Raw genomic sequence first — 14,405 nt, forward strand, 5'->3', positions numbered from 1 at the left:
AGCCAAGCAAGAGCAGATCAATGACCTCCCTCCCGGCGGCGCCCTGCAGGTGAGGGGTCAGCCGGGAAGGGGCTCCCCGGCGCGACCAACCCAAGGCCGCGGACCCAGCTCCGCCCGGCCCCTCGGGTCCGCCCGCCTGCCCACGGAGCGCGGCCTCCGCCCCGCGCCAAAAGGAGGAGCGACGCGGAGGATGGAGGAGATGCACGGCGGGATCCGGGGCACTGGAACCGCAGCTCCCGCCGCCCGGGCCCCTCCTCCCAGGGGGCCCCACTCGCCCTCCCCGGCACGCCTCCTCTGACCTCTCCGGGCCCCCGGGCTGCTACTGCTGCCGCCGCTGGTGCCTGCGCCCGGGCTGCCGCTGCCGGAGCCACTGCTGCTGCTGCTGCTGCCGCTGCTGCTGTTGCCGCCGCCGCCCTTGGCATTCTTGCGCGGGGCCATTGCGCGCACTACTGAAACGGGTGAGGGGTGGGGGGCTCCCTCAGTGGGCCGGGACACCAGAGGCGCGGGGGCCGCTGACGGCGGCCGGCGCTGCAGCGGGTGCGGGCCGCCGCTCCTGCAGCTGCGCCTGGGTCTCGGCACCGCCCGCCGCGCCTCCGAGGACTTTCGCCCGCGTGCCGGCTGCGCGCGCCCAGCACTCGCGTGCGCCGAACCTGTGACTCCTTCCCCAGGCGAGAGCGCGCGGCTCACAGGCCCACCTCGGTCACGCCCCTTCCCGCCCGAGCCCCGCCTCCTCCCCGCCTCGGGGAGGCTGAGTGACGGGGGTGACGGCCAATCACAACGGCCCCTGCGAAAGGGTGGGCCCCTGCCGTGCTTCCCCGCCCCCTGCAGACTTGGGGCTGTTCTGGAGCGTCGCAGCCGCCTGTGAGCGCGAGCCGCCTTCGACTTTCCAGGCTGTCTGGGTCCTTTGGAACGTGGCAAACGTGGAAGCCAAGAGGGCTCTCGCGAGCGTTGGTGGACCCTGTAAGATCGGGATGGATGGGGCGGGGCGAGGAGGCGGGGACGGCGGACACGTGTGCTGCGTTCACACCCGGCGCGCCGCCTCTGGGCCTTTCTCTGCGAATTTTGTTCACGTCCCACTTGACTGTACGCACGGACACCCAGGAATGCAGTCCCGCTTCTTGCGAAAGAGTTGTTTCCTGTCAGTGGTAGTATGAAGCCATTTTTGAAACGGTGATGTTAGGAGTAGTTCGATGCCTACGTCACAGGTGACTGATCGGTTGGGTTTTAAAGCAGGACCTCAATTTGTGCCATCAGTATTTTCAGAGACTCTTAGTTAAAGGCGCAAGTGTAGATGTAAAACAAAAAGTTCATTTTCTTGCCCTTGGAGAGCGCCCTCTCTCTGAAATCTCCGTCTGCTGGGCTCACGCCTACAGTCATCTTTCCTTGGTGTCCCCAACCGTGGGTCCCCTCGTGTACAGTCGCAGAGTGCCTGGGCCTGAGCTGCCTCTGAGCTCTTAAAAATCTGGGTCCATGGATGATCCAGGCAGGAACTTGAGTAACTTGACGTCACCATCATCTTTGTGTCGCCAATTCCAGCACAATGCCTGGTGCGTAACAGATGTGCGAGAAACGTTTCGTGATTTGATACATTTCTGACAACTTCTTAAAATCTTCCCCCCAATTCTTGGCCATGTTGCGGAGACCCTGACCCTGGATGTGTCTCAGGAGGGCTCTGAACCAGAGAGCTTTGCACTGCGGCATCTGGTTTCCTCCCCCTTCTCCAACATCACTCTCCTCCATTGGCAGGTTCCCCCGGGGCCCACTTGACTCTTATGTGAATGGCTGGATACTGTTTGGGCACTGCCCACATAGTGGAAAGAAGTCCTTTCTCTCCTTTTTGTGAAATAATGTTAGATAGTTATCAAGAGGTAACAGGTGCAGGGGAGCTCACAGTTTTTACTGAAACGGGTCTTTGTTTTTCTTATCCCATTTTCTGCCTCTACACATCCTTTCTGCCATCCAGGTCCCCTTACATTATTCCAATGGGGAGGTGAGGAGCTGGACTAAGACACAAATACAAGTGAGAGTACTTAATATAAAATAATAATGAGAGCTGAAGTGAGAAAAACAATACTGTAGATATTTGAACTCCTAAATTCTCACCAAGTCCTGCTACTGTGTCCATATTTTTAGGGATGAGGTCACTAAGGCCCAGAGAGGTTAAGCAAAGTAACTGAGGTCACAGATCTAGTGATAGAACAGGGATATGAACTCAGTCCACCTGGCTCCAGAGTCTCTGGTCCAAATTTTCTTTTCAAGACAAGGCTTGGTTTTGAGCAGAGATTGTCTCAACCTGGCTCCCTCTTCTCTTAGCAGATATGTCCCTGAAACCTCCTTGGTCCTATCTGCAAAGACAAGTCTGAAGGCTGATGGTGAATGCTTATCAATATGCACCTCTTTGAGGGAATCAAATCTTTGATAACTGACTCCAGAATGTCATGAACTGATGCTTTGTTCCTGCATTTCCGAAACCAAATCTGGTACTATTGACAAGGTCCATTGCCGTGTACTAAGGCAACACCAGGACAAAATAGAGGCTTAGGGTGCCTTGGTGGCTCAGTCGGTTAAGCATCCGACTTCGACTCAGGTCATGATCTCGCAGTTTGTGAGTTCGAGCCCCGAGTCGGGCTCTGTGTTGACAGCTCACGACCTGGAGCCTTCTTCAGATTCTGTGTCTCCCTCTGTCTCTGCCCCTCCCCTGTTCACGTTCTGTTTCTCTCTCTCAAAACAAAAAAAAAAACAAAACATTGAAAAAATTTCTAAAACAGAGGCTCTGTAAATGCAGATCACAAGAAGTTAGAGGTTACCTATTACCTGACTTCCTCCTTGTATCACAAGGGAATAGTTACAATGACATTTAAATACTCAATATTATAAAGTAAAATTTATAACAAGAGTTGTAACATCAGATATTGTCAGCTATATATACAGTTTCGTTTCAGGGACTAAATTCTTCCAAGCTAACCATCATTATTAAACATTTTACATCTGTTTATACTTCCCACTGTGTGAGCATTACAAAACCACAAAGCTTGCCTTGGACCTATGAATTTCTTCATATAGGTTCTTTTCTTGTCTTTGGGATGTGAGGGGCTAGGGAGTCAAAGTATCTTTGAAGTTGAGTAAAAGGTCAAATATCCTGTTAGCCTATCCTCATTTCTGTGATTTCTGAGTAAGCTATGGATGAACCCTGGCTAAAGCAGTGTTAAAAGGACCATAAAGACAAGACTTAACTAGGACAATGTATTAAAATACTAATTTAATAGAGCTTCTGAACTAGGCCAAATGTGCCTTTCAGATATCTCCATAAACTTTCCATTGGCTTCACTGGGATTTGCAAGTACAAACCTGAGGACAAGATTTGTCCTAGATTTTTTTTTTTCTTTTGTTGACCTTTCACAACCTCCAGTCAAATGCTTTCCAAATTAAGCATTTCTGGACTTACTTATACCTACTAGAACACTGTTTTAAAGTTGCATTTCAACTTGCTTCCTAGAAAGCGCCTCTCACTGATATGCAGTTCTCCTAATGTGAAATAAATTTTATTATTGCCCACTAAAAATGAGTATTTCCTCATCTTTATTTACCGTAGTAAATTCTGCCATAATGGAAAAAAATGAATTTCAACTGGTCATGACTCAGTTGTATGCTTTCATTTTATATTAGTAGAATTCGTTGCGGTGAAGGCTATGCAAGTACTTTTAGGCACTCTTAAGGCATTCTGTACTCAAAAATGTTCTCATAGCAATTTTTCTCATATTGGTTAGATCTCAGCAAGTAAACGAACTGTGTTTTTCATCAAACAGCCTGACTTTATATTACTGCAGAAAAAATAAGCCTGGCTAGTATCTATTTTATAAAAATATGAAATGAACTTACAGGAGAAGTAATTTGAAACCTTGTCAAAAATAGATTTGAATTAGAAATACTGTGTGGTGATATGGAAAAACAATCTGTAAACATATTATCTAAGCAATCTGTCATTTTTTTTTTCATTTCAGTGCTTTACATTTTCTATCAGGATTAGTCCTTCTTAATGCCAAATTCCCTTCCTAATAAACAGCATTTATGCAATGCTTATTGCTAGTTCTTAAGGACAGGGAACTCATAAAATTAATTGATTCTTCTTAAGTCTCAGACTTAATGCCGGAAAGGATCTTAAACCTGGAGAGAAAGACAAATAATGAGAGAGTAACAACTGATTATAGGCATGGCAATTTTGCAGTATATAAAAGGAAATATTAACATAATTTGGTAGTCCTTAGAAAGTATCAGAGAAATCAAATAAAGAAACAAAAGATGTGGAAGCATCTCAAGGATTCAGTTGTTTGCAAGATAATTTTTCTTAAACTATATTTGTTTCAAGGATCTCAGGGGTGTGTGTGTGGGGGGGGCGGTGAGTAATGTAGTTATTTCTTTGTCCTTCATGAAAGCTACAATTCTCTTCAGGTGTAAACAGTTCCCTAAATCAAAAGAAGAGTATCTTGAAACCAGTTTCTAGGATCCTCCAATTTTACCAAATCTAAATACACAATGCAGATGTATTTGCCTTAATACATCTTAATGTACTTGCCTATAGTAACACTAAGGAATAGTGTTATTACAATATGCAAAATTGAATCAGTTAGTCAACTCAAATTGTTGGTTAAGTGGTGGGCAATCATGCATACATCAAATTAGTATTGACTTGACCCTTTTTCCACTGTCATCATTCTGACTCAAAACTATTCTACATTTTCATAAGCACATGACAAGCACTGCTGAGCCTGTACCAAAAAAAAAAAAAAATCCTAAGAGACTCTCATGGAACTTCCTTAGATGGAAAATAGTCTCCTTGTATCATTGCAACAAGATTTTATTAACCTAAAGACCACTGCTAATATATTTGAAATTCTACAGTATGTATTTAAGGAGTACAATACCCATTACACTTGAAAATTGTTAGCATTATATTGTGGCTACAAACGAATTGTCCTGAATATTTTGTAATTCTTCATGGAACTGCTACAGTATTGACTTCATCGCTTGATGAACTCATTTCTCTGTTGCAGATCCCTCTGAGTTAGAGACAGACATCAATACCCTACATGTTTACTAAAGCTACTCTTCCTAGTGCCTGAAGCATATGAATCTAGTAAAACTTCACGGAAATCATTTCCAAGCATCTGTCTCACAAATTCTATGATTCTATTTTCCCTGCTTCTTTATTATATCCATATTGCACATAGTTTTTCTAGCTATAACACAAAAAAAGAATTGAGGGATGCAGCTACCAAATTGGTATCCTTAGAAAAGCATTTGTATAGGGGCATCTGGGTGGCTCAGTCAGTTGAGTGTCCGACTTCGGCTCAGGTCATGATCTCACAATTGGTGGGTTCAAGCCCTATATCGGGCTCTGTGCTGACAGCTCAGAGCCTGGAATCTGTTTCATATTCTCTCTCTCTCTCTCTCTCTCTCTCTCTCTCTCTCTCTCTCTTCCCCCCCTCCTCTGCTCATGCTCTGTCTCCCTCTGTCTCTCAAAAATAAATAAATGTTAAAAAAAATTTAGAAAAGCAGTTGTATAAAAACCCAAGCGCAGATGTTTTGACCACTTAGACATGCCCCAAGAAGTTATTTCTAAAGAAAAATTCTCTTTCCCAAATTTGAAAGAATGGAAAGCAAACGTGAGCAGCATGATACAGTGCTTAGGCTTCTACAAAAATAACCAAGTCACGAACAATATTTAGGAAACTGTGTGCAGAGTACAGACCAGGGTGAGGACTGCTGACCCCTTTTCTACGTGTCCATTCTTGGGACTCGGGCAATGTCCAGCACAGAGTAGGTGTTACATAAGTGTTTTCACCTCAGGCTCTTTGTGCTTGCTGCTCTTCTGCCTTGGGAATGCTGCAGTCCAAAGGGCTACAGGACTCTTGCGACCCTAATGGCTTAGCCCCAAGCCCTACCATCCCTCTCAAGCTGAAATGTTCTTGGTGAGCACTCTATTTGCTCTATCCGTAGGTATGAAATAGCCATAAAGTACTGGGAAGCTGCTTACCTTTATAAGGTAAAGGCTTACATTTGATAGTAATGCAAAAAAATATATAAAATCAATGTCTTTTTGATAGAAGAGAAAATATTTTCGAGTAGTACATAACCTAAATTTTTAGTTATTTTCTTAAAAATAGGTAAGGGCAGCCCTGTGCAGCCAGAAATAGCTAAGGTAAGAAATTAAAAAGCCAGCATAGGAAGACACGGAACTGTTGTATGAATCTGTGCAGTAATCACTTAGGAAATATGGTAGCCTGAGGTAGAGAACTGCATGTAATCAGTACCTATTTAAAACATGAAATCTGACCAATTATAAAGAAATAACTGTTTACAAACAGTTAAACTCTCTACAATTAGAATAACAAAACTTGAGTTTGGAAAACCTAAACTCTCTACAATTAGAATAAGAGCCTCAAAATAAAGATGTGACTTCCAAATCAGACGGGCATGAGAGACAGAAGAGAATCTATGAATGACATAAAACTAGGATGGAAGAAGGGCGCCTGGGTGGCTCAGATGGTTGAGCGTCCAACTCTTGATTTCAGCTCAGCTCAGGTTCCCAGGGTCACAGGATTGAGCCCCGCATTGAGCTCTGTGCGAAGTATGGAGTCTGCTTGGGATTCTGTTCTCTCTCTCTCTCTCTCTCTCTCTCAGTAAAACAAACAAAAACTAGGATGGGAGAAAAGGTTTATCCCATTAGCTAGGTATGCCTGGGTCTTTTTTTTTTTTTTTTTCCAATTTCCAAATTAGAAGAGGTTGACTCTAACACCAGAAGTGTGCTCAATATTATTTATAGTTGGTTGGGCATGTGTGCCTGTATGTTAAGGATTTGGTAAATTTCACATAGGTTATTGTGTACTATCAGTTCAGATTGTCATCTAATTCTTAAAAAAGAAAGTCAAGTCTAAAGTTGAAAAGATCACTTCAAGTATTAAACATATGTAAACTGGACTCTGTTAGACTCAAATTCAGGTTCTCAGAAGGAGCAGATCTTATAAGCATCAACACACACTGAATTATGCTCGTTCAAGTCTAATTCCTGCTTGTACGTGCACTGTGGCCCATACCTCAGGAGACGAGAGAGGAGGGGTGACTGTGACCAAGCACCGCAGTGTGCCCCTCACTCCTTTATCATCTACCTATTGCGTCCAAGCATCAGCATTATGGAAAGATGTGTGAGATCCCTAGGTCCCTTCCCCTTCTGCATTCCCTGATAGCTTTTCCCCTCCCAAACTGCCTGCGATGGTATCCTTATTTCACCCTGGTACACATATTGGCACAAAGGAAAAGGGGAGCACACAGAGTGTGGTTCTCCGGGGTCCCTTCCCCCTGGCCTCTTCTCCCTGGCCTGTCAACAATGCAGGTCTAGATTATTTTCAGCCTGGGCTATGCTGTGGACTCAGAGCGAAAATGCTTTCCATGGCTGAGGCTTACAAAGCAGGTGAGAAGCCCTGGTTTGGGGGAAAAATCTTCACCCGTCAGCAGAAAGCCCCCCTTCTTCCCATCCCCACACTTGGGACTCCCAGTAAAAATGCAAGTTGTGAGGAGGAAGGATGGCCGATTCAGCATGACTGGCAAAACCCTGGCCTGCTTCTTGGCTCTCATCAGCCAGAGTAACAACTCTGCAAATAAATAAGGCACCATGCCAGAGAGACCGGCCAAAACAAAGTCCTATTGGGAGGGCAGGTGGCGAGACCTGATCAATAGTGCAAGGCTGCAGGGGAAGCATGACAGGCACAAACCACGTCTCCTCAGCCCACCATTTGCCCCACGACTAGCACAATGGCCATCCTAGAAGCCCTCCCTCTAGACGGGCACCCCTCTTCTCAGTTAGCCTAGCAGGAATGCTCGGGGTTACTCGCAGTTCCAGAATCAGCAGGTCATAGTCAGATGTTAGGATAGGGAAAGAAGTCAGTGTTACCCTTTGTGTTTCCCCTCTGAGCTCTCACCACTGGGCCCTGCACAGAGTAGGCTGGGCATCGGTGCCTGATGGAATCACCCTTTGTGATACCTTCTTTAGAGTCTCTGTTTCTGAACGATTACCAGTCCTCAAGACCATGGTTCTGTGGCTGCTCTGAACACTCTCTGGCTGTTTTCTGAATGGCCAAAAGCTGGAGCAAAATAACCAAGACAGGGAAGTAGTGTACTTGCCTTCACCTTCCAGGACATCAGACGGATGACTGACACTGTGGCTGGCTTCCCCGCACCGCATCTGACCCTCCCCTGCTTACTTCCTTATCTCTAACCCTTTCCCTCAGAGAGCCCTGATACAAGGGACTGCAAAAGTTTCCGGTGGTCCAAGCCTGAGGCTGAGAATCTCTGGGCTTGCCAACATCAATTCCTTTCTACCAGAGAGACAGGGAGCAGAGCACAGGAGCACAGAGAGCCAGCTCACCGCCACATCCCCGTCTATCCCTTGGTTAGGAAGCATGGTGCCCAAGGCCTCTCTCTTCTCCACCTCCCTCTCTCTATACTCCCCCCTCGGGGGCATCTGGAAGGCTCAGGAAGGATGGGAAGCAGTGCTCCCTGCAACACTTGGAGGAAATTTGCTGGCTCCCTGGTTCGGGAGAATGCAGTCACTGTGTCCTCCTCATTTTGAAGCTGGGGCTTCCTTTCCCCAGATCCACACTCTATTTTCGGGAATATTTCAGACCAGAAAATATTTGGACATTTGTTAATAGAGTAACACATGCTTTTTCTTTTCCAGTTTAGCCCTTTGCAGTTTTTGAGATTTGGGCAGTGTTTCTCATATAGACATAGCAATATTGTCAAGGCTTTATTTTTCAGCATCGTGATCTTTTTCTTGAGAGCCAACAGTGGCGAGAAACAATATATGGCATTTCAAGATCAGAATGGAGGAAGGTGAGAACAGAAGTGTAAAATGCTATTTTTTAAAAAACAGCTACACCTGTTTCCTATTCTTACATATGTTAGGCATCCGTTAATGTTTATCCTTCCATTGTATTCTTGCTGATAATATAACCATATATTTTTTAAAGTGCTACTCAAGGTAATGTGGGCAAATTCCCACAGACAAAAACTAAGGAAATCTTATTTCACATAATTAAAGTAACATTTTCTATCTTCCCACTTATAACTTCAGCGTTGTTGCTTTTTAAAAATTTGTTCTCGGGGAGCCTGGGTGGCTCAGTTGGTTAAGCGTCTGACTCTTGGTCTTGGCTCAGGTCATGATCTCATGGTCATGAGACTGACCCCCGCCTCAGGCTCTGCACTGACAGTGGGCAGCCTGCCTGGAATTCTCTCCCTCCTTCTCTCCCTGCCCCTTCCCAGTTCATGCGCTCTCTTTAAATAAATAAATACTTAAAAAAATAAAAATAAAAATTCGTTCTTGATATTTACATGATTATGAGCTTTTTCAGCATCTTTTGTACTGTCTTTTATATATGTGAAGGTTCTGCATTGACAGACCCCACCTTGGGTTCGATTAATTTACTACAGCAGCTCACAGAACTCAGGGAAACATTTTCTCGTACTTACTAGATAGTAACTCAGGAACACACCACATGGAAGAAATGCGTAGGTCAAGTTACTTGTGAGGGGATGCAGAGCCTCCAGCCTCTCTGAGTACATCGCCCTCCCCATATCGCCATATGTTCACCATGGAAGGTGTCAACCCCATTCTTTTGGATTTTTCAAGAGGTTTCTTTACATAGGCATGATTGATCAAAGCACTGGCCATTGGCAGTTGGTTCAACCTCCAATCCCTCTCCCCTCCCCAGAGGTCTGGGGTGGGACTGAAAGTTCTAACCCTCTAAACACACGATTGACTCCACTGGCAACCAGCCCTTGTCCTTAAGTCATCCCACTAACATAACAAAAGACATCTTTATCACTCTAATCCTTAGGAAATTCCAAGGGCTTTGTGATCTGTGAGCCAGGAAGTTGGGGTGAAGAACAAATATAGACGTGAAATATATTCTCCTCATCTGAATGACCAAATACATATTTTTTCTTATAAGTCGTAATATCACAATATGAGTTAAAGCTGTTGCAGGATACAAATGAGATTTGCTCCCAATTACTTAATTCTCCTCTGCCCAACCATTTCCAAGGAAACTGAATATATGTGTTAATCTGTAATCATGGAACATTACCAGTTCTATTCAAATTTTAATGCACACCCACCAAATTTTCACCGTTTGAGATGACTCATTTTCTCTATACTTTCCTGCTGAGGTTGTATAATTAAGACAATAATAAATCATCCTAATTAAATGTTGGAAACTTAGCACAAACCAGGCAGGTGTGTGTAAGACCCTTTCATGTTCTAACTTCAGAAAGAGAGGGATATAGCTCTTCCCTGATTGGGGTCAAAAATGTATGGCTCCTACATGCACTTGGGTGATGAGCAAACGGCATTCAACTAGTAGTACCACAAATCAAATTCAGCTTCTAACTAGCTGTGTTCTAGAACCCCAAGAAATTCATTTGGCCTCTCCAGGATCTATGATCTCATAGGTCAATGGGGGGCTGTTATCATGGCGCCCATCTGTCTTCATAATCTAAGGAAAACTATGGAATATCATGAGAAACATGCTCATAGCCATAAAGTTTGCTAGTCAGTTTTAGGGATTCATGTGTCTAAGACTGTCTGCACCAGAAGATAAAATTCCTTCTTCCTCTTGCATTCTATGATGTTAAGACTTAGTAGCTGATAATGAGAAAGACTTCGTTCATCTTCTTAGTCTATTCACAGGGCTAGTGGCTGAGGATGAGGAATGGCAAATGGCTTGTATAGCTATCTTGTATCCATGGCAACTGTGAATACTCTCAACCAGTCTGTGAAAAGAATACTTAAGATATCTACAAGAGATGAAAATGTGGTTATTACTGGTTCAGTGAATTTAATTAGTTTGACTACCTTTTGCACAATATGAAATTTTTCTGGAGCCTACAATGAAATAATTGATAAGAAAGTCCTTTGGAAGCTAGAAAGTGCTATCTGTACTACTCCTTCTTAATTTTTATGACATAGATTTATGCTATAAACAGCAAAAAAAAAAAAATCTATGGCAATATGCTTACATCCCCAGTTTTGACCAAACTCATGAACTAACCTGCTGGGTCTATAGAAGAACAATCTGGTATAGCTAAAAGTTTATCAACCTAAATAAAGAAGTAAACTGAGGCAAGCTCAAATTACCAGAAATTGAGTTTATTTGGGAACAGCAGAGGAACTGCAATTCCATAAATGCGTGACGTTGCAGGCTACAGGTGAGTCTGCTGAGGGTTTGGAGCAGGCTGTATTTATAGGCAAGTTGTGCAAAGAGGGGGATGTCCAGCCAGAGTCCAAGCAGTGAGTTCCATGGCTTGCGAATGGGAAAAGATTCTTGGCAGTTGCTCATTGGTCAGGGGATAAGTCTTGGTCTTCTGTACATCAGACATTTCTGAGAAATCAGTCTCTAGGTTCTCAAGTTCTGTTCTTCTAGGAGGTGCATGTGCGACATTCTCCATTTCATATAATCAGGTTCCACTTTAGATTGAAGTCCTTTTACAAGTTACCAGGAATTTTTGAAGAAATAAAATATCGGCACAATATGATTTGTCTACCTTTTCCCTGTCTTACTTACCTTCTTTACTTACCTTCCTTACCTTCAACTTACCTTCCTTAAACATCTCTTGACCGCCCAACATGTCAGACACCGACCTGAGAGCTAGGTACACAGCAGGTGTCCTTTAATTCCATAGTTAGCCTGAGTTAACCTATAGATTTGCTGTCAAAAGGTCTAACCTGGGCAGTTGCATCTAGTTCACCCTGTAGGTACACTGTGCAGCCCATTCTACAAACATTGACCAGGTGCCTGCTTCCTGCCAGCTACTGTATCACATGCATGTGGACTTTGTCTTCAAGCAGTTCATGTTGTTTTGGAGGGAGCCTGACACGCAAGCTAACAATCACGATAAGATACAGCGACCACATGTCCTATCTGTAAAGGTAGGTGGGGAGTGGAGCAGGGAGGGCGGGAGAAGTCAGTTACGCTGTGTCCACCAGTGCCATGCAGAACTCATAGGACTCCAGGGCTGCGAGTGAGGTTTCAACAGCACGTCGTTCAACCTTTTCATTTTACAGATGAGAAAACGGAGTCCCAAAGAGCGAGAGTGACTTATAAATGGTTGAGTAATCAGTCAGTGCAGAACTAGAACTCAGGTTGCCGTCCGGGGTGTCTCCTCAGCAAGGGCAATGTTGCCCCCATTGGGGTGAAAATTGGTTCTTGGGAGACAAAAATTTTAGATATTCTAAGGGTGCAGGGAATCCACAGAGGTGGCAGCCAGAGACGTTGGCCAACTGAGTTCCTCGCAGCAGGATCTCTTCAAGGACGAGATCTTCATGACTACCTCTTCATGACTACCACAGGGACCTAATTCTGGTTCATTTTCCACCACCTCACAAGTTAGGTGTCATTATCGCCACCTAAAGAGAGAGAAACATGCTCAGAGAGGCTAAGCAACTTTCTGGAAGTCACACAGTTGGTAAATGGCAGAGATGGGACTGGCACCAAGGCTTTTCTGTTTCAAACATGTCCTCTTTAGGATTTCTAAAACTTTATTGACGTTCTTAGCAAATTCTTAAAAGTAGGCAGGGGAAGCTCTGCATTATCATAGAGCAGAAGGGGAGGAGTCTCGGACTGCACAACTCTACCAACAGGATACAGGATATAGAACAAATTAGGAGAAACTGAATGTAATAAATTCAGACAGTAGATCATTGGCATTCTTGGATTTAAAATTCATGGTTTTAATCATTTGTGAGACTCCCTGGCTCATAACTTGAAAGAATTTCAAATTTTACTGATTCATACAGCTGAATATTTTGGGGATGGGCATGTCGATATTCCTGATGATCTACTCAGCTGGTGAGAGATGCTCATAGCTGATTTAGCAATTCTGCCTTCGCTTGGCTTTCTTATGCTGAGTCATTGTCCCATATTCAGAAACACTCATAAGGTGAAACGAATTTGATTTCTTTTTGAAAAGTGTCCAAAAAGGAAACTAACTGCTAATGCTGATGACCGAAGTGAAATGCCTGAAACAATTTTTAGCTAACAATGAAAAGTGTGGGATATGCTAGAGTGAAATGTCAAATTTGTCTGTGGAACAATCACACTCTAGATGGGGGCATCAGGTGGTCCCACAGAGGAATAGGAGACACCTGTGACACCATTTCAAGAGGGTGCTCTGGCCTCTGGCATAATTGTTCTCAAGCAACGGAGAGATTTTTTTTTTTAATTTTTTTTCAACGTTTATTTATTTTTGGGACAGAGAGAGACAGAGCATGAACGGGGGAGGGGCAGAGAGAGAGGGAGACACAGAATCGGAAACAGGCTCCAGGCTCTCAGCCATCAGCCCAGAGCCCGACGCGGGGCTCGAACTCACGGACCGCGAGATCGTGACCTGGCTGAAGTCGGACGCTTAACCGACTGCGCCACCCAGGCGCCCCAGCAACGGAGAGATTTTTAAGAGGCCACATTACTATATCTTATGGGAAATATTAAGGCTTATGGTGGTATTTATGAATTTGGGGTATTCTTGAAGGCCATACACCTGTCTCAAAAAAATAAAATGTTAAGTTCCAGCATCTACTATAGTGGAGTTTCCTGAAATCTCTCTAGATATCTGTTCCGCCCCCAGTGTTGCCCATTTCGGAATATGGTATACCATTCACCTAGTCCCTCAGCCGCACAAACTCAGCCTCTCCCTTGGCCCTTCTGTTTTGCTCACACCATTTATTTAATTCCCCACCAAAATCTTTTGACTCTAAATTGAAAGTATGTTCTAAAGCACAGTTCTTTCTGTCACTTCTACCATGATTATTCATTCTCAAATAACCACCCTCCCATAGAAGAGCCTCATGAAGGAATGTCCTCCTTCCTTCAGAATCCAAGGTGGTTGCTGGAAAAGAGAAGCCAGATCTAAGCAAACAGCAAAAACCTTTCAGTAACTTTCTACTTGACTTAGAATGAATCCAATATCCTATTCATTGCCTCTAAAGCTACCCATGATCGGGTCCCTGGCTTCCCCTCAGACTCCATCTACCTACCTCCTGTTCACTCACTCTTTCTCAGTCACGTTGGCTTCTTATCTTTTTGGATGTGACAAACACGATCCTACCTCAGGGCCTTTGCACTTGCCTGGGACTCTATTTTTCTACATATCCATATGACCTTTCTCTTAGGTCTTCCTTAGGTCTTCACTCAGTGGTCACCACCTGACCTCTGACACAGGCCTTCCCTGACACATCTATGACCTGTCACCCTGCCAATCTCTACTTTCTTATTCAGCTTTACTTTTCTCAGTGGCATTTATTACCATGGCCATTGCATTATATATGTGTATGTCTTTCTCCTTACATATTTATT

At 44.3% G+C, this 14,405-nt stretch overlaps 1 protein-coding gene across 1 annotated transcript in view; it reads right to left on the reverse strand.

The window, feature by feature from the left end:
• Nucleotides 1-1,174, reverse strand: part of ASPH (aspartate beta-hydroxylase) — a 221,347-nt gene extending 220,173 nt beyond the window's left edge. The window contains exon 1 of the mRNA XM_047073977.1: nucleotides 300-1,174. Within this exon, the coding sequence (XP_046929933.1) occupies nucleotides 300-438 (139 nt within the window). The 5' untranslated portion in view covers nucleotides 439-1,174. The remainder of the gene's footprint in view (nucleotides 1-299) is intronic.
• Between the last annotated feature and the right edge of the window lie 13,231 nt (nucleotides 1,175-14,405).

Source organism: Lynx rufus, unplaced genomic scaffold, assembly GCF_022079265.1.
Source record: "Lynx rufus isolate CCGP_SWC_20201006 ecotype Redwood Valley unplaced genomic scaffold, mLynRuf1.p SCAF_12, whole genome shotgun sequence".
Classification (NCBI taxonomy): Eukaryota; Metazoa; Chordata; class Mammalia; order Carnivora; family Felidae; genus Lynx; species Lynx rufus.